Source organism: Rhipicephalus sanguineus, chromosome 1 (assembly GCF_013339695.2).
Source record: "Rhipicephalus sanguineus isolate Rsan-2018 chromosome 1, BIME_Rsan_1.4, whole genome shotgun sequence".
Lineage (NCBI taxonomy): Eukaryota > Metazoa > Arthropoda > Arachnida > Ixodida > Ixodidae > Rhipicephalus > Rhipicephalus sanguineus.
In genome coordinates, this window is record NC_051176.1 from 332,491,859 (window position 1) to 332,512,847 (window position 20,989).

A 20,989-nucleotide genomic window follows, 5' to 3' on the forward strand; every position below is an offset into this window, starting at 1 on the left:
AACAGCTCGACGGTCACTATGTGACCATGCAAAACGTAATTATATGTAATTAATTTCACTCTCACCACCAGCCAAAATCACATAGCACCAGAACAATCGGTGGACAGCCATGATATGTTCCATTTGGAACGGAACACTCTACAGCTATTCTGAGAAAGTTTGTTTTGTTCGGCATACTAATGCACTGGCACATTTTCGCGGTATCTGTTACATCACATAACAAATCAGGCGCAATGGGCATAGCCCGGAAAATTTTGACCAGTCATGGATTGCCATTTGGTGGTATGGAACAGAAACAGAACAAAATGGTTTTACGTTATGGCACTCCTCGTGCAGTTTCGAAATAGTGCTGCTTCTCTTGTTGATGTATACATCTGATGTGGCTTGCTTATTGTAAAATTTACCTATTCGTGGTTCCAAAGTATGACTTGCTGATCATGTATGAATACATATTTTAGAATTAAATTGTTTACTAATAAAAAGAAATTGCATTGTACCGAAAGGTGGGTAAAAATCAACCTTGGTAACTTTCGTGAACTTCCTGCTCTAGAAGGGCCTAGATACAGGAAAATATGTGGAAATCTAATGCAAAGAAGTCATTTTGTGGTGAACATGCTGACTTTTGCTTTTGTTTCACTTGTGCGTGTGTGGACGAATGTACAATCTCTTCACCTTGCCGAGTGCTGCTTTATTCTTTCCATAAATAGCACTCCACCCAAAAGTTCCCAAGGTATGTAGGTACAGAGGCCTACATACATTGGGAAAATAATTGAACTTACAGTGTAGTCAGATTGAATGTATGGGAACTTTGGCACAGTTCATTAGCATTTAAATTGAGTGAGATGGCATTTGAGTGATCTGCATACTGTGCAGCAGTGATAAGTTTACTGTGTCTTTTTCAGAACGATAACAATTCTAACGGCACACCGCCACTGTGTGAACCACAAACGGTAAGTGACAGGGAGGCCCACTTTTCAGACTGATTGTCAGAGGAGCTTTTTACGTTTCCAACAAGCTGCATGCAACAAATGTACAAGCATGCGACCAACATCTGTGTAAAATGTGCATGAAATATGCTCTGTGTTTCAGAACAATAAGAAGCCCAAAGTCAAAGATGAATTTTCCGAGGTAAGTTAAGGACAATGATCAGAAGAGAGGCAGTACTGGGGGTGTTGTAAAGCACAATTCTGCACAAGAGGTTTTCCACAGCAGTGGAAGAAAATTGTTGCTTTGCACTCTTTAAGTAGATGTGTTTAAGTTTTTTTTGTACTGTGTAGACCCATGAGTCCATGGCTGCTTTCACTTAAAACATCTTGACACGACCTCTGCAACACTTCAAGATGTTCCAACTATGAACCATGAACAAACTAGCCTCTTCCATTTAAGTCCGTGCATTGAAAGCTTATAAAGAAAGTTATAGTTAAAGGGGTCATGAAAAACTTTTTCAAGTAATCATCAAACGTCGTCTTATGTCGGAGTTTATTGCCTTACGAATTGATTGCCACTAGAAATATTCCAATCCATCAGGTACGAGCAGAGTTAAAGGGTTTTGTCATATGCTTTAAAGGGATCGTGAAACTTTTTCCAAAAAACTTTCGAACGATGTGTGTATTCGGAATCCTGGCCGTCCATTGAATAATTGATTTGTTTGACCGTCCTGGTTGATTTAATAGCTATAAAAGCACAATTTTGATTTTCCAGCGCGCGTTCCCCTGAACTCTACAGCTCACGTCCTCTTAGTCAGCCAATCAAAATTTTCGGTCATCGACAAAACATGGTGACGCAGCGAGGCCTGTTAAGCCATAGTCGACCAAGTTTCGGAGCATCATACCATTTCAACTGCGGCACCGTAATGATGTCACGCACACCAGTCGTGCAGTTCCAAAATGACAGACGTTCCCGAGCTGCAGCGTCTTTTGTTAGAACAACGCCTCCTCAAACTATACGCCCAGAACATCGCTCTCTTCTTCATGGAGAGCCTCCTGCCACGTGTTGCGAACAGGCGCCGTGGGAGAGCGCTTGCCACCGTACTGTTTAGTCACGTGACATGACGTTGACTGCTGCTTGGAGGCGGCTGTGAGAGATGTGCGTGTTTGCATTAGAACGCCGAAAGAGGTCCTGTCCACTGTACCAAAAAGGAGGAGAGAACAGGCGAGGGAAGGGCAGCGTGTTCGTGGCTCGCATTCCAGGCAAGTCGGCTTTTGGGCTTTAAAGGGCCCCTCACCAGGTTTGACAATTTTGAGCTGACGAGCGCAATGCATGCACTGGGCGTTCACGATTACGTCTGTCAAAATTTGCAACGCTACGCGCCGCGTAAATGGGTCAAATTTCAAGCTGAACGCTGCTTTCCCTTCTTCTCGCGTCCGCGCGCCCAGAGAATGAGGGGATGACGTACATGAGAGAATGGCCCTACGTAGATGGTAGTACTGTGACATCGCTCCTCTACGTAGACGACTGTGCTCTGACGTCGCCAACAGTAGCACGTGACACTGCGATAATTATTTGACACGACGTGTAGTTTGTGTAATTTGTTGCTTGAATGGATGAATAAAACTTGAGAGCAATAATAAAACACACAAACGAAATGTGTGCGTTTTCTTTTTTTAATTTTTACTGCGAATCGCAGCGAGATTCGAGACTAATCTACCTCCGTTTCGCACGCGTTCGTGTTCTCGCGCCTTGCGCATCGTGCAGACTTTGCAAAGAAACTAATTTTCTACCGCGTTCCAGCGCTCATTAGGCTCATTTATCCTCCCGCGTCTATGTTCATGCAGCACACCGCTAGTCTCGCGTCCGTACAAATGTTGCAGCTTTCGTGCTCAGTAATAGGTTAAAAGCCAAGTGATCGGCGAGGGCGCATTCGGCATAACTTGCAGAGATGAAGCGCAAAGAACGCCGCCACAACACCGCTCGCGTCTCGGGGGCTCGGGCTGGTTCGGGCACGTCATGCGCTCGTGACATTTTGTGCACATGACGTGTTCATGCGTATGCGTTATGTGATCCTTCTGCTCGCGTGCCGAAGAGGGCAGGGAAGGGATTTGGCTTGCGAAGCCTACACGGGGCGAGCGGCAAGGGTTTGCAGCTCGCCTCCTCGCATCATGGTTTCGCGCCGCTACAAATTATTGTTTTTCTCAGCTTCTAACCGATCGATTAGAAAAATTCTTGTGGCAAAATGCTCTTTATTGGGCTCGCAACAACTTGCAATGTCTAACTAAAATTCGTTAGGTCACCTGGTGAGGGGCCCTTTAAAGGCCAACTCCGGCGATTTTTTGGCCATGTCAAAGTAATGGTGCTTTTATGTTCCTGAGACGCTCATGTTACGGGCCCAATAGCAGAAATACACAGCAAATTGGAGAATAATTTTAAATAAGCAAAAAAGCGCAACACCGAAACCGAAACCCAACCGAGTGTACTGTCTATGTATGACGTAGACGTTGTTACGAACGAACCGGAAGTCGGGCAAGGCATGCCGGTCACGCCGGCGCGGAGTATGAAATCTGTGACAGCCTGGACGACCAGCGAAGCGCCGGTCAAACCAACGCTGTCTGTCGCCTTGTGCACAGCAGACGCTCGCTGTAGTGGCCGAAGCGCCGAAGTTAGCGGTGCCCTCAACTGCGTCACTTCCGCCGCCTTCCCAACATTGACGTCACAGACGCAATGTTGCCAGTAATTGTGGGAAGCCAGGAGGGCGTTTGCAGGCAATCTTTAAAATTCATTTGCAAACAATCTGTGCATGTCTCAAGCCTGTAATTTGGCATAAATGACGGAAACGTGCAAAGGAACGTACCCAGCGAATTTCATTGAGATCCATCGACCTCGAAAAATCGCCGGAGTTGGCCTTTAAGCATTACTGTGAGCTCAAAAATTGTCACATTATTCTTTTAGTTCTTAGCTTTCACATTGCCCCGCCACGGTGGTCTAGTGGTTATGGCGCTCGACTGCTGACCCGAAGGTCGCGGGATCGAATCCCGGCCGCGGCGGCTGCATTTTCGATGGAGGCGAAAATGTTTGAGGCCCGTGTACTTAGATTTAGGTGCACGTTAAAGAACCCCAGGTGGTCGAAATTTCCAGAGCCCTCCACTACGGCGTCTCTCATAATCATAGGGTGGTTTTGGGACGTTAAACCCCAGATATTATTATTATTAGCTTTCACATTCATCTATTATTTTTAAGCAAATGGAGGTCTATGATATATTTACAATTTCAAATCCCTTAAAATGATGTCACTTGTTAGTGCCTATGCTGGCCGGCGGTGCCGTATTGTCGTTTTAGGAGTGCAAGTTTCAAATGGGTGTTATTAATTACAGGGTAAATATTGTGCCTAAATATGAATCTGCATGCCCGAGGCTTATTGAAGCAGTTAAAATTACAACTGGGCTGCTCCATTTTCTTTTCACGTTCTCCTCTTTTGTCCCAACAAAATGGTGGAAGCTACACAGGGAGAGATGGCATAGAAGAGAAAAGCTACGTCAGCGCGCGTAATGAAATGCTTTCGCTCACTTCTGATGTGATTCCATTGTGTGCTAGTGTTTCTACATTCTAGCAGACTATCATGTGGTGGCACCCTGGTGGAGCCCCTTCTGATTTATGTCAGCTATTGGCCAATAGCAGCAATCTGCTCTAATATAAGATAGAGCTGGCACCCGCAGCTCCAAAGAAAGTGAGAGGACGGGCCTCCATATGAAGAGGCTTGAGAAAGTTGAAACTTCAGGCTCTACTTGTAAACTCTCCTTGCCACGGACAACTGCAAGATTTGGCGGCTATGTTCACAGCAGCATCTGGTTCGCAGTGTTTGTTTTTCACCAAGCACAAGGGGTTGTTCATCAGCCCTTTATCCTGTGCTTTAAAGGGGTCGTGAAAAGAAAATGAAGCTGCCCGGTTGTAATTTTCCCTGCTTCAACAAGGATTAGACATGCCAATTCCGAAATATTTTGGCGCTGTATTCAGTCTATAATTAATGCCGCCCATTTGAAATCGCAGTTTTCTTGGGCTCCTAAACGACTATGTGGCACTACTGGCCACCATAGGCACTAACGTGTGACGTCATGGTAAGGGAAGTTATGAACACAGTGTTAGCTTTCTTTTGCTCTAAGATAATAGATTTATAGGAACCCAGAAAAGAAACAAATAACACAGCAACTTTTGCGCTCCGAGTTGTATACTGTGCAAGTACAGCACTTGATCTGCTTGCTTCTGCTTTCAAGTACATCCGGGCTCTGTCATGTGTGTATTCTTTCCTTCGTTCACACGGCGCAGCGTCCCAGTTGTTTCTTTCTGGTTGTGTTAGGTTGTGTTTTACGGCGTGTTTTGGGTGGCTTAGTCCTCGCTATGCCAATTGTGTGCGTCGTCGGACACTGCTGCACAACTTATCAAAGTGGAAACGTTTGCTTTCACAAGTTGCCAGCATCACAATCGAGATGGTATGATGCTATGAATCTCCGCCAACTATGGCTCAGCAAACGTCGCTGCGTCGCCATGTTTTGTCGACGACCAAGACGTTTCATTGGCTGACTTAAAGTGACGTCAGCTGTACAGTTGAGGGGAACGTGAGCTGGGAAATCGTAATTGTGATTTATAGTTATTAAATGAACCCAGATGATGAAACGAGTCGAGGTATGGCATTGAATGGATGGCCAGGATTCCGAATACACACGTAGTTGAAAATTTTTAGAAGACGTTTCACGACCCCTTTAAAGGGGCCCTGCAACACACTTCCAAGTAAACATCAAATGGCTTCTTTAAAAGAGCTTATTGCCTCATGAACTGACTGCCACAAAAAACTTTAGAATCCGTCAAGTACGAGTGGAGTTACTGGGATTTGTCACACGCTTCAAGTGCTTCTTTGTACTAGCGAGTGCACTGAAGGCTATGCAGGGAGGAAGATGAGAAGGGGGCAAGAAGCTGTGTCCCTCCGTCAGCACGTATCATGACCTTGAGCACTTTCTTTTCTTTTTTTTCTTCGAATGCATGGCTTAATTTCAGTGTGATCGCAACCGCGCGCGGGGGCATGTGGCGGCATCCCGCGGCGGCCACGGTGACCATGCGGCTCACGGTGCTCCATGGACTTCAGGTTTATGGCGCGGTCATTTGGGCTTATGGCATCATCTGTCCAGAGATGAGGGAGTGATTTCTAGCTGACTTTGAGAATTAATTGTAAATTTCAGGCAGCATGCTGTACTCTAATGTTTGGCTCACGTGTTCTAAGGAGCCTCGACTACCGATCGGCAGCGTTTTTTGACCATGCTGAAAAAGTGTTGCAGGGCCCCTTTAAGAATGCTCCTCAGAAGTCCTGCAGTCAGACAGTAGTTTATGGTTTTTATGCCCGCAGTGAATGCCTGGCAGATGTAGGTTATTGTTGGTTGGTTCAAGTGTCCATAACTCAACGCATTCTGAAAGATACTAGCAAATGCAAAAGTCAGGACTCGTGTTCAGCACTCTCACGTAGCAGAAACAGTGCGATGCCTTACATTCACAGTTTTCTACAATATTAAGAAGCCAGCTTGGTGCTCAGGTGTTCGTGTGGTCTTTTCTGCTCCCAGTAAGCTTGGAAAGTTTTGCAGACTTACAAATCCTCAGAATGCGATGCGTTCTAGTTGCAATGAGACATCGGATCAGATTTGTAGATTGTTCATGTGTGTAGGTTGTGATTTACAGACGTATGTTCACCATCTTCAAGTAGCAGAATCGGTGTGATTTCTTACATTCACACTGTTTTCCTGATTTTAAAGAAGGCAATTCAGCGCGCAGGTGTTCGTGTGATCCTTTCTGTTCCCAATAAGCCTAGGATGTTCGCAAACTTGCAAACCCGAAGAACGTGGTCCATTCTAGTTGCAGAAAAAATAACAGGTCAAATTCGTGGATTGTGCATATTGGGTTTTGCACGTTTCATTTGTCGTGACAAATATGTTGAGCGAACAGGTCACTGTCCTAATGATAGCACAGCAGTAATATAAATAACAAGATTTTAGCTGGCTATTTTCTTGCTTCTCATTGCAAGGACTGTGAGTGTGCTCCTGATTTCAAACAAGTTATGTATTATCATAATCAGCTTAAATGTTAAAAAAAAAGGATGCTGACGGCATAGAAAAACTTGAAAAGGTGTGTCTAAGCTCACCATCTATATAGCTTTGTCAGGTAATGAATTGACATTCCTTGATCTGCTAGTACGTGTACAATGAGTTGTGCGTTGTTAGTAGCATTCGATATATAAGCTTTCACAGCTGCCATGAAGCAAGCAGTTGGAAGTTTAGTGCCACTCCTATCTCCTTGTCGCATTTTTCTTTCTGAGTTGTGCTAATTCTTAAATACGTTATGCAACACCAACTTGCCCAAACTTCTACCATTTTGAGTTGTGTACATGTGTCTGTTTTATTGCACACAACTTTGTTATTTGTGTGAAGTATCATAGTTAATAGTGCACTTCAAAACTTTGCATGGGATGTGAGCTCGTAGGCTGTTGCTGTCAGCTTTAAGAAAAGTAATATTTTTCAGTACACTGAAATAGGATGCCATATTGAGAAAAGGGAAACAAGTAGTAGATGTCTATGCCCTATCTCCTCTACATTGAAGTAATTGCATTAAGGGATTGAAATGGTTGTCTCTTTTTGCATAGACTGTGGAACAAAAATTATTTTCGGGAACAGAACATCTCTCTTCCCTATTACAACAGTGGCAGTGTGGCCAACAGCATTGAGACATTATCTGGTTCACTTTGAAAACCAGCGTTCTCAGTAGCTGAAAAACATGAGAACTAGTGCAGATACTTTTGTGAATTATCATGCCAAACAGGTGATCATTTAGCATTACACGATAACTTCTTGTGGACAGTTCTCAACTACAGAATGAAACTTTTTTCCAGGGACCTGAAGCCAGCTGTCGTATATCACTGGGAATAGACCAACCGGTAATTTATCCCTGTCCATCGTCTTCCACACGTTGAAGTAGCTTTGCCGCCAAATACCACAAATGCTGTCAAATAAGTGTGAAACAACTAATTTCGCAAATGTTCATATGAAGCATCATAGCAAGCAAGTCATTGCATTGCCTTGAATGTGACGATTTCCAAAAACACTTCCTTGTTGTCAATGATAAATTCTTTAAGGACCCAGAAGCACTACCATTTATTGTTTAAAAGAGTTAAACTGGTAATCAATCACTGTACATTCTCCCAACTCATTTAAGTTATGTCAACTTAAGAGCATGACAGGCTTTATTGAAGCAGTTTACAAAATAATTGAAAATATAACAGCGGTTTGTTTGCATTCTTAAACATTAAAGAAATTTCTACAGACTCCTAATGCAATCTACATCAGGTAATTTGAAAGATGACGATTCTCCTAGTCAAACAAATCATGGCATTGGATTGTAGACTATGCGGTCTGCATCTCTGCTGCAGGTGTTCTGAGCACTGGTGCACACATTTGCATTGCCGCTAACAATAGTGCGACACCCCATGTGGATTCCTTGGTGCCAGTGTCTGCTAGTGCAGATTCCTCAAAAACTGCTGTGCAGTTTAGCGCAGTTTTGCAGCAGTTATCACCATAGCATACTTCACTGGCCAGCCTAAGGGTGTGAGGAATGGTTCTTCAGAACATGCATTTTGTTTCTAATCTCTGCAGCGCATGAAAAGGAAGAAGCCAAAACCTGCAAATGTTGTTATATTCACTAAGTCCTCTGAGCAAAGCTAACAAGACACCTGTTGCATCACACAGGGTGGCTAATGCTATGAAGAGTGTTGCAGTTCCTCATGAGATGGAAGTGTAGCAGGCACTCTAGATGTTCATGATTATGCTGAGGCAATATGTTCACCAATATATTTCAGCTGATAGGCTCCTCACTTTGCCTTGTCAGCAGTTTTTATTGTATACTAGTAACTATAAGCACCATGCAGAAAGGTATTTCGCTGCAAGAAAAAAAAGAGGATTTAATAGTGGCAGAGTCAAAATCAAGTGAGAGGTTATGAACCTGCTGTTGCTCTCCCATAAACAGTTTGAAAGGTTGGAGGGGGGTTCTTCTTCATCAAACACTTGAGTTACAGCCAAAATTATAATTATGGTCCCATAAGTGGCAGTGGTTCTAAGGGGCTGGGAACAAAAGCTTGCTGTTGGACGAGTGCCTAAATTGACTGTGTAGTAGCTTACTAATGGTGACGTGTGTCTAAGCAAGTGTTTGTGCTCTGACTCACTTGCATTCCAATTACAGTGTTGCTGTAAATGATAGTACTGGGGAGCCACCTGTCACACTTTCATTACTGCTGAGCCTCTCTTAACTAAGACATTTAAACACACACACTTGCGTCAAATAGCATCTAGCAAGCAGTCCAAACAGGACAGAGGTTTGAGGAGAAGATGGGACGGTTGAAGTGGTAAGAAGTTGTCAAACAAGGAATATCACTGGGGGCAACTTTACGACAAGGCGCTTGTCATATTGCAGTGATAGCGTATTGCCGTGCTGCCCTAATGAAAATGAGTGCTATTATCAAATCATTGGATCTAAAGACAGTTCTTGTTGAGTTAGTTACTCCTCATTGTATACTTTATAGCAAGCCAGTCATTTACATAGTAATATCTGCTTGTAGTGTTTTTAAGTGTAAAATACAAGATATTTTTAACACGAAATTGTTTTATGCCGGGGTCTACCAAAACTTCAGTGACGTATTTCCGTGACGGAAGTCACGTCGTAAAAATTTACACAATCAGATGGCAAAGAAAAAAAGTTCCGTCAACGGGCGTCGAACCCACGACTGCTCGGTCTACAAGAACACATGCCTGGCATGCTATCCACTGCGCCACGGTCACATACTCTACAGGCTTTACAAACGCGCCTTTTATATCTACCACTCTCCCGGTCGGCAGGGTGGTGTTGCTCTCTGGGAGTGATAAAGTAATTCGTCATTACTGTGGCCTCTGCGAATAGCACCTGCAACGCGTTACACGTCCGTCCCATTTGGCGCGTTTTCAATAGAAGTTCAATTTTGTCAGTGCCTTAACACACCGCGAGGTGGCGACCTTAGCGCAAGCGTCGTACGGTCATGTAGGCTCCCTAAAGCTTCGTAAAAGCGTCGGCCTCGCTCATAGCATCACGCTAATCCAAACCAAAAATAGCTCTGCGGCGCGCGCCTGCCTCACCTGGCTGTAACACCACGTTCCCCACTCACGCGCTCGCCCCGAGAAAAATCACGGCCGGGCTACCGGGGCGGCACGACGTGCTTTGCGTTTCCCTCTAGTCCGGGCGTGGTGTTCAATCACATTTTAACATGCCTCGGGATGGCGACCAAGTTCTGCGTCCAATATGCGACGCTCTTCTGGCTATCACACCTCGTTCTCTGATTACACTTTCACCTTTAACTACTACAGCTACCACAAGGGTTTGTTTAATCATTTAACATGGACGTTAGTCGTCGGCGTGGAGATGTACCACCAATCATCAACGTGGGTGCGTCCACGTTAAACGGTGCTATAGCTGCCAGACATCAATATACATTGTGCAAACTCTCTTATATCAATGTACACAGTAAACATTCAGTTACTTCTGTAAGGGCACGCTTTACTTTCGTGTTATTCCGATTCCTATGACGGAGGGATCAACTTTTTTTTTTTCAGGTTTCTGAAGTGCCGGGCCCTTCGTCATCACGAGTAGAAGAAAAGGTGATGGATCTCTATTCTTAATCTCTTGCATGTTGAACCAGCATAACATTAAAGGAACACAATGAATTATTAAACCTGATAAAGCCTTGTTTGAAAAACCTTTATGTTCACTATCATAGGTTTATTAACAGAAGAGAAAATGAAAGTCGAAGTTTCAAACTCAAGTTTTGCAAACTTAATTTAAACTCAGTATTAATTAATTGAAAGCCATTAGGATTCAGTATGCAACAAAATAAACATCATCATCAAATTGTTATGAACCTGTTTTTTTTTTTCATCCCTGTTCTATCTAACAAACAAATAAATAGGGTACTACATGAATTATAAAATGTGTTTCAGCATTTTCAAATGCACCCATCAGGAATGTCGATTACTTGATAAAAAAAGCTTCCGTGATAGTGATTAATCGATTAATGGCTAAACCGATAAGCAATTAATCGTTAATCGATTAAAAAAAGTTAATGGACCATCCCTGAGCCATGCCACTAAGAAGTTCACTTCCAGTTTAACTCAAAGCTGCGAGATAGCCCTCGATCATTGCATCGAAAAGTGTTATCGAAGCAGGCTATTTTAATTGAAACCCACAAAGCTGATGGTGGCATGTGTTCTAGAGTGCTGATGTTTGAGTGAAACCAAGAGCACACTTGTATAAACAGCATGTCGGAATAAGAATGATGGTTCAGCTTGCGTGACCAAACCAGAAGACGTCATAAGACATCAATCGCTGACGTTTCTTGTGCATGTGGTTTGCTAGGCTCCTCAAGCGTTAATTTTCAGTATTCCAGCATGCCACAGCCGTCAGTCAACCTTTGGTGTGGAGTTGAATGGGTATGACATGCCATTTGGTTGTTCCATGCTCAAGCGGACGCAGTGAAAGGGTCTGTGTTGGGAGTAGAAAACAAAACAAGGTATTAATCAACTCACGTTGATATGTGAAATAAATGCAAAAAAATGACAAGGAAAAGAAGACGACTTAGTAAACTTCCACTTAATATTGATCAGTGATTACGACAAAGAAATGTTATGAGGAGGGGTGCAGCAGCTGCGCCAATTGCACCAAATTGATAAAATTCCTTATTTTTGCTCCAAGCGGTGCCAGAACCGTGAAATTTGTTGAAATTGTGCTACGCTGCACTAAAATGCCCGACCAGTCTGAAAATTTTCTCAGTTGCGTTAATTTTACTGAGAAATAGGGGCCGTGTTGGCCATCTGCAGTTTGGATGTTATCATTCAATCCAATCCAGATGCGCCGAAAAGGCATAGGCATTCATTATGTTGGATACCCTGAAACTTTTTGCCTTTTGCTGGTTGCACTACTACTCTACATGGACATTTGAAAGTTAAAGCGGAATCTCCGCGTAAAAAATGTTGACAGCCTGCCACCGCTGTATTCAAAGGAAACATTGGCCATGTCAACCAAATCGCCCGATTTACCAGGGAGACTTCAGAATTTTGAGCAATCCTCCTGATTGTATGGGCATGACCATAAATCTCTCGATAAACAGACCTACCCCCACCACGACAGAAAAGACAGTGGTTCTGAAATTTCCTCGCCTTTTTCTATTGCGTGCAGAACACTTTTTAAGTCACTTTCACTGCAGTAGACAGCGGAAAAGCATGCCGAGATTGGGAAGGGGCTACTAGTACAAGCTGTGGGACACTGAACATATTTTTCCTTAATTACACACACGTGCACGTGCTGTATAATTACAAGTGCTAATATGATCGATGATGCCTAAAAAATTGACTGGCAGTCATCCACAGCTCTGTATGACGTTTCTGTGGCCCTGAAAAACAAAAAAAATGAAATGTTACTCCAGTTTCCTTTTTTTCACCACCGCCACCCACCCCTGCTTTACAAATCTCCTGAATTTTGAGGTCGCCAGGTTGGTAGGTCCACATTAGCATTTGCAGCTCCTGTCAAATGATTTGACAGGCGCTGGAAATGGTGATGTGGACTTGGTCTTTGTTTGCACTGGGGGGTGGTTCAATACACTGCTTTTGTTGAAGTAACAGAGCTAACATGCACTGTGCATGAGTTAGCTGATGTTGAATAGCTTGCACATCTTTTTGTTTCTATTCTAAAAGTAAGCTTTCTTTTTTACACTGTTTCAAATTTGGGGTACGCTTCAAAAAAATTGTCTTTTTTTCCCCCGTAACCTGCTACAAATTTCGGTTTTCCTGCTCCAAAAGTTGCTCCAAATCCTATTTTGGCTGTTGCACCCCAGAATGAGCAATTAACGATGTATTCAGAAATGAAGACAGTGTACGGGTTGAATCTCACTAACGGTACACAAGAATACGCTTAACAGTGCCAATTAAAGGAAAGTTCAAAAGAAAGCAAAAGGTGGCATACGGATGACCAGGTAGTAGCGACAAGTCCATACGCCGTGTAGTCGACGACAGAGCTTTCCAAAAGAATGGTGAGTCTTGAGGTGGACGGGTATCGCTGGGCTGGTTTCTGTGGGAGTCTAGATATGACTTTCCACAAGCAGGTTGGCCTAACCTGAGAGGAAGAATCACAAACTTTTTGCGGACTTTGGTTTGACGTTTCTTACGTCAACTATTAAATTCAAATTCTGTTGAAGCTGGTGGCCACAACTGGCTCTTGCACCATTAAACATAGTGTATTGCCATGCAGGGTCTGGTGACGATCCGCTCACACTCACCTAATGATCTCAAGGCTCCTGTCCAAATATCGTAGCCGTGCCCGTTGCAATCAGGGAAGAAATCACTAGTCATTCCCTGCGTTGTCTGAGGGAACCGCACTCGTCTATTTGCACCACACACACATATCGACGGCAGCGGCTGAGTTCTAATGTCTGTTGACATGCACGTATGCAAGAGTTGCAGCGGGCCGCCCAGCATCACATGTACATTGCTTCAAATGTATTGCTCAGACGTAATTCGGGGTGTGCAAACACTAATCCCTTCTTTTTTCGAGATTCACTCTGGGGCACAGAGTAAGGAATAATACCCCTGGGATGCCACAAAAGGCACTTGGTGGGTGCGTCAAGGTGGCACCAGACAGATAAAACTAATCCTTCCTTTTAACCTGACAATAGGCCAGGGCAAGTTCCGGCTCATTTCCGTCCACACCTCCAAGAATGCCGTTCCCCGACACAGAAAAAAGCTGTTGCTGCAGTGCCTTGGAGAATCACTTTCTGTGTCATTTGAAAATGTACATGGGGTCGTGTCATCATTACCTACAAACTTTCCACTATCAGTAGCCATGTAACTGCCCTAATTTAAGCATGTTTAGTGATCCTGTAGACGTGAATGTGCCTTGGACGTGACTTTTTTTTTTTTCTTTGTTTTTCAGAATTGCGAGAGAGACAACCCTGTAGAATCGGACGCAACCAACACGGTAATTAATCTCCTTGTTCGATCAGTTATGCACTGAAGTAACATCAGCATGTAAGCATGAAAACATTGTAGAAATGTTTCTTGCAACACTATGCGTATATAAATTTTTACATGAGTAATGTTCAAAGGTAGGCGTAGCATTAATATGGAAGGCACAGTTCACGGTGAACTAATATTTTTCTGTTAGGGTGTTGTGGCCCAAAGGTGATGTGCGTATAAGCAGGTGTTTTGAAACCGTGCTTGTGGAATAAGTATGCATTTCAGTAATGGCTTGGAAGTGCTCAGTAAAAAGAGTTTTTCTGTATTTTGTGGCCATCAGAACAGTTTTAGTAGTAAATTTAATGCGATGAAAAATCATCTCCCACGGTGCGTTTTTTCAGGTTGTCTAGATAGTTGCATTCAGAGCTGGGGCATGTTGACAGGAACAAGTGAGCGTGTGGCTGAAGCACAATTGAAGTTACAGTGCCTGCTGTTGGCCAGTCATGAAAAGGACAGGTGTGCACATCTGTTTTGCCCTCATGATGCAAAGATGCTTACCCTGCTGCAATACTTGTGCTTCTCTTATTTTTGATATTTGTTTTCTCACTTGCAAATAAGAGAAAACCGAAGCAACACCATTGCAGTAGTGCAAACATCATCGCAATTTGTGGTTGTGCAGGACGTGCGCACCTTTCTGTGGGAAGGTCCAACATCATGCACTGTACTTTCAGTTATGCTCCTGGAATTGTGCTAACCACAACCAACAAAACTAAAAAAATAATTGACACGTGGTTGCACATTGCCATTGAAATATCTAAGCTCTCTGCTTCAAGATTTATCTGCGGAAGTGAAATATGTTCAAAACCTTGAGGTAGGGTTTTAAAAACACGGCCTTACATTTGTACTAAGTGGACACATTCTTTTTTGTAGTATAAGTTTGTTGTTAAATACTATCTAAACATGGTTAAGGCTCAGAGTTGGCAAATTTAATTATTTGTGCAGACGAAGGAGCAGTTGCAGTTGAACATTAATTCGGACTGAAAGGTGATCAGGCAATTGCTTAAATGAAATTAAGCCTTAAAAAAAGGAAGCCTCTTGAATACTGCACTCATGCACAGTACAGCATGCAATACAGTCAGTGACTGACATTCTGGAATCGGTGGGGACCGGCTAAAAGGAGGAGTTCATGTTGAATTCATCAGAAAATAATTGTATGTTTACAAGCATCCAGAAACGCTAGTCAGTGTGTTACCGCACGTATGCAAATGTGCTTGCATAAGGCATGGACAGTCTTTGTTTTGACCACATTAATATTAATGTAATGTTGGCATCTTTCCGGCACAGTGGCACATTTGAGGTATTAAGACATTGCAACTAGAGAGTTGCAAGTTTCTTAGCCCTTTGTATCCCAAGGCTAATCCAGTTGCACAAGTAAAAGTTCTTTTGTGTACATGCAATAATCCAGACGAAGCAGGGAATAACTTGAAAACCAGGAAAATTTAGCTTCATTTCCAGAAGAAAACAAGTGTCCATATGTGTACATGGGAACTTTGCTTGCTGTCGACTGTTTCAATGCGTTAATCATTATCACCATCACTGCTTATCATAATCAATGCCGTCATCGTCATGTTCAATACATTCATCGTCCTCATTATCATAATCATCATTATTATCATAATTGTTAATAGTAATAATATAATAGCTGAGGTTTTATGTGCCAAAAACCACGCTATGATTATGAACCAAGCCGTATTGAAGGGCTCCGGAAATTTTGACCATCTGGTGTTCTTTAACGTGCGCTGACATTGCATTGACAGGCCTCTAGCATTTTGCCTTCATCGAAATGTGACCTCTGTGGCTAGGATTGAACCCGAAACTTTTGGGTTAGCAGCCGAGCACTGTAACCACATCATCATTGTTCACGGGGCCTTTGCTTGCCAACAGCTCTGCTTCAGCACAGTAAAAAATTTTTTGCATACATGCAATAATACAGATGAAAGAGGGAAAAACTCAAAAACCTGAAAAATTTAGTTTTATCTCCTGAAGAAAACAAGTGTCCAGATGTGTAAGCTAGGAAGACCTGTTACCCTAAGTCCATCATCATTTTTCATTGTACTGTACATGGGAACTTTGCTTGCTGACGACTGTTTCAACGCGTTAATCGTTATCACCATCACTACTTAATAATCAATGCCTTCATGATCATGATCAACACATTCATCATCGTTATTATAATCGTAATCATTTTTCTCATCATTAGTAGTAATAATAATAATATAATCGCTGGCGTTTTGCGTTCCGAAAACCACGGTACGATTCTGAGCCATGCCCTATTGCAGGGCTCCTGAAATTTTGGCCATCTGGTGTTCTTTAGATTAAGGGGGTAACAGCGCGAACAAACACCCACAAGAGAGATGACACGGACACACTCTCTTGTGGGTGTGTGTTCGCGCTGTTGCCCTCTTAATGTACAATGAACCAGCTCGCCCAAGAAGAAGTAATAATGGTGTTCTTTAACGTGCACTGACATTGCATTGACAGGCCTCTAGCAGTTCGCCTCCATCAAAGTGCGAATGCAGCCACTGGGATTGAACTCGCAACTTTCGGGTCAGCAGCCACGCACCGTAACCACATCATCACCGTTCATTGGTTCCTTTGCTTGCTAATGGCCCTGCTTCAACACGTTCGTCATCATCGTTCATTATCGCCATCATCAATGCGATCATCATCATGTTCAACGCTTTCATCACCACCATTCTATGTGCCTTTGTTTGCCAACAGCTCTGCTTCAACGCGTTCATCATCATTGTGGTCAATGTGATCACCATCATCATGTTCAAATTGAACACTTTCATCATCATTCATTATTGCCTTCATCACCATTCATTATCGCCATCATCAATGCGATCATCATCACCATTCAAGGCACCTTTGTTTGCCGACAGCACTGCTTCAACGCGTTCATCAGCAATGTGATCATCATCATCATCAATACGTTCAATCATCATGTTCAAATTGAACGCTTTCATCATCGTTCATTATTGCCATCAATAAGGTCATCATCATGTTCAACACTTTCATCATGTTCAAAGTGAACGCTTTCGTCAATATTCATTATCGCCATCATCAATGCAGTCATCATCATGTACAACGCTTTCATCATCACCATTCAAGGTGCCTTTGTTTGCCGACAGCTATGCTTCAACGTGTTCATCATTGTCGTGATCAGTGTGATCATCAGTATTTTCAATCAGTTTCAAGTTGAACGCTTTCATCATCGTCATCAGCACTGTTCAAGGGGCATTTGCTTGCTAACAGCTCTGCTTCAACGTGTTCGTCATTGGAGCTCTCCAAATCAGAACTTTCACTCCTCAAGGCTATTCAAAAATTATTTTAGTATTTCTTCATCACTTAGTCCATGTCTGGGATAAAGCAAATAAATTCCGAACAAAGCTTCTGAAATACATATTTAGCCCCATTACAGATAATTTATTGTGCAGAGTCACGCAACAGCAAAGCGGGCCTGACTATCATGCAGCGCGCTATCAGCTTTTCACAAGAAATCTGTAGGCCCAGTGTCCACAAGCGTAGGTGCCACAGCAACAACTTAACTTACAAAACTTAGGTCACTCGCACTGCACCAAAAGCTACACATAAACAAGATAAGCCCTTTCTTTTCTCAAATAAAACCAAATAATTAAAAAACTCTTAGGCATTTAAGGTGAACTTATAAAAAAAATCACACCATCTCCCGCTAAAGGGGACCATGAGGCGATGCGAAGCAGCGTTTCGGCATGTCGAGCCCGCGTATCAGAGGGGGAGTGGAGAGGGAAAGGGGAGAGGGAGGAGTGGAGAGGAGGTGTGTGGAGAGGGTTTGCGCATGCGCAGTAAGGGTGGTCACGCTGCACACCACCGGTTTGAACTCCGCCATAATATGCTTCGCATCTAAAAGAATGTAGGCACATGCCCCAACGAACGACTTGAGGAGTACGCCATTGTTCTGTGCTCAATTGGTGCTGTTTGTTCAGGGCAGTCGTCATCTGGAGATGTTTTTACGAAATACTGAAGCAATGCAACATTTCAAATTGATTTCTGATACAAGGCGTTGGCTAGCTTATTCACCCTTCACTAATATGTTTTGTCCACATATGTGGAGGCTGGGATACAAAGGGTTAAATATAAGATCCTCTCCCTCTTTGATCGAATGAACTGTTATGTTGTCTTCAGCAGCTTTCCTGTGGTACGTCCTGTAGGGTCCTTCTAACCTCATCGTTAGTTACACATGTAACTTCAGTATCCTGTGTTACTTTGAAATTGTTCTGCAAACTGTACAGTTCAGAGTTCAGAGCAGAAGTCATCTGCTGCCTTAACTATGTCATTGAAGTTGCTAATAACATCGCCCTGCTTATCTTTCACTGCATGCATTTTTGTCCTTCATATATATAGAGTTTCCTTTTATCTGCTTTGATGCTGCCGCCTTTTTTTACTCTTTGACGTTATAATTCCATATGTCAACTTTCCTCTTGTTCATCAGGGTTGACAGTGCAGCATATTCTATTTTATCTCTTGAGATAGATATTTTCTTCTGTTGTTGTTTCTTTATTAAGTCCCTTGTAGTTTTGATAGCCTCCCTACTACTTGCTTTGGTGCTTTACCTCTAACGTCAATCGCTGGTTCAGAAGTCGTACCCCTGTCACATGGGCACTGTGTTGGGTACATATTTACGAGGTTTGACTGTTCTGCTATCGGTTTATGTCTCCTACTAGTTTGACCCCGATGCATTGCACCCTTTCATTGACGCTGTAGAATTCATCAATGTTGTCTGCAATATCTTTGTGAATTAGAAACCCTGCACCATACTCCCTCTTCTTAGGGAGCCCTTTCTAACAGAGGACATGGCCATTAGTCACCACTGTTTACGTGTCTCCAGTTCTCCTAATCTCACTGAGGCCACTGATATCCCGATTAAAACCTGATATCTGAGAGGGTTCGTGTGGTAAATATTGCTAGGTTAAGTTTCTAGTGGCTGCCTGTCCACATCCAGTGATTTAATTGTAAGCATCATCTTTGAAGTGGTGGCCTTAGTGTAGGCTTGCCATAGTGTAGGTCAGCTGTTGGAGTTAAGCATGTGTGTCTTTCTCCAAGTACTGTTTTCATTTCTGTTTTTGTGTACTCATTCTCTTTGTCTAGACCGTTGAACTGTGCAGGTGCACCATTTTTTGCATGCCTATCTCACCTTCCCATCTTATCTGATGAGAAAGCATTGAGTAAGGAAGAATGTCTCTGGGACTGTTTCAACAGGGCCTTTTGTCTTTGTCAGAGTAGTCTATTTTGTCATTTTTGGACTGCGCACTTTATGGCACTTTGAGAACTTGGTGAAGGTACTCAAAGCTGAGAAGATTGTGAAGTTTTGCGTATGTTTATGTAAAGCAATGTGGCAAGCGGGGTATTGTAAATATGTGGATGTGGTGGCTACATGCAGACGGTTTTAAACTACGAAAGGAAACTTTTTTTTTTTTTTTTCAGAAATCTGAAGCAAGACACTTTTCATCGTTGGTAATAGACGAACCGGTAATTGATCTGTATGCTTAATCTCTTTGCAGCAAAGTAAAATTGACACAAACGCAGGGCGAGTGTTGTTAGAACATAAATCTTCAAGTACGTGCACACAGACATGGTCACATCAGTAGAAATTAAGATGTCTGTAAGATTACATTCTGATAGCAGGCTTCGGTAAGCCAAGGGGGTAAATTAGTAAAGAAATTATTATGGCATTAAGTTGAGCCTTGGACATTATTTCCATTATTTCTGCTATGCAAGTGTTTTGTTGTCAGTGAAGCCCGTGCTGGCATTTTAGAATTTTGCCTGTGAAACCTGCCTTTGGCATTAACCAAATCTTGTGCGTGCACAGTCGGCAAACTTTTTCTTTCTTCTTGGAAAAACTTTTTTGCATCAGCTGCTCTTAAAGAACAGCTGATTCTGAGGCATTTGCGTCGCAGCATTTGGCAAAGCTGGAGCCAGTGGCATCTTTCATTTCATGGCAGCCACACGTAAGTGCTTTTCTATCTACTCAACTTTGTGAGTACCCATGTAGTATATTTATTATGTGCCCTCTCTGTAAGACACAAAATGCCTTCAGCTCATGATCTGAAGGGGTGTGGGCAGTGCAAGACAAGTTGTAGTTGTGGTTCATGGCATGACTTAACAACGACTGGAGCATAAAAGGCAGTTCAACAGAGAATTAAACAAAATGGGTATATAAGCATATAAATAATTGAACAGTTCTGAAAGCATAGAACACATCATACTTGCCTGTCGTAGAGCTCATTAATGGGACACCCACAAGACGTCAACCTGAACCTCTTGGTTTTTGGCTGGCTATTCATGTGGGCTGTTGCAAGTGTTATTCCTGAAGATTTGGTGGGTATTCCAGCTACAGTATTTTAGTTAGTAAAGGCTGCGGGAATATTGTCTCCTGTAGCTGAGTGAGGTTGGCTTGGCTCGTATTTGTGTGCTTTTGCCACTGCTTAGTGTAGGCAGCCCTGCTGAGTAGCCCACATGCACAGCATCTGAGCTGACCCCAGACGCTGTGCAGTGGGGCTTGTATGGCACTCCCACATTCCAAAGCACCAGACGGTGACCAGCACTGTTGTTCTCGCTGTCCACTGGTTTGCAGCATTGAGTGCCACAGGCACTTCATCACACTACCCAGAAGCAGTAGCTGTTGCTACGTGATTCATGGTCTGGGATTTTTAGAGAACTTCATACATGCATGGCTGGGCTCATGACTGGTGGTTGCATGTCTACTGCTAACGTTCCTGCATCATGTCCATGGCTGTGGCTATTGCTTTCCCCTTATATGTTTCTTAACACCGCTGTATCAGTGCATGCTGCTGCAATATGAGCAGCTTGAGTGATTGTTCTGGCTTGTAGCTAGGTCGTTGCATGTCTTTTAGTGCACAGCATTGATTTTACAACTTGGGGCAGATCAGACAGAA

At 43.1% G+C, this 20,989-nt stretch overlaps 2 protein-coding genes across 2 annotated transcripts in view; both read left to right on the forward strand.

Moving 5' to 3' along the window:
* LOC119379553 (E3 ubiquitin-protein ligase Topors) overlaps positions 1-20,989 on the forward strand; it is a 371,896-nt gene that overhangs the window by 177,693 nt on the left and 173,214 nt on the right. The gene's annotated exons all lie outside the window — the stretch shown is intronic.
* The window catches only part of LOC119379550 (uncharacterized), a 133,627-nt gene that overhangs the window by 3,193 nt on the left and 109,445 nt on the right, over positions 1-20,989 (forward strand). The window contains exons 3-8 of the mRNA XM_037648852.2: positions 903-950; positions 1,090-1,128; positions 7,859-7,903; positions 10,602-10,646; positions 13,969-14,013; positions 19,518-19,562. Coding sequence (XP_037504780.1) covers positions 903-950; positions 1,090-1,128; positions 7,859-7,903; positions 10,602-10,646; positions 13,969-14,013; positions 19,518-19,562 — 267 coding nt within the window. The remainder of the gene's footprint in view (positions 1-902; positions 951-1,089; positions 1,129-7,858; positions 7,904-10,601; positions 10,647-13,968; positions 14,014-19,517; positions 19,563-20,989) is intronic.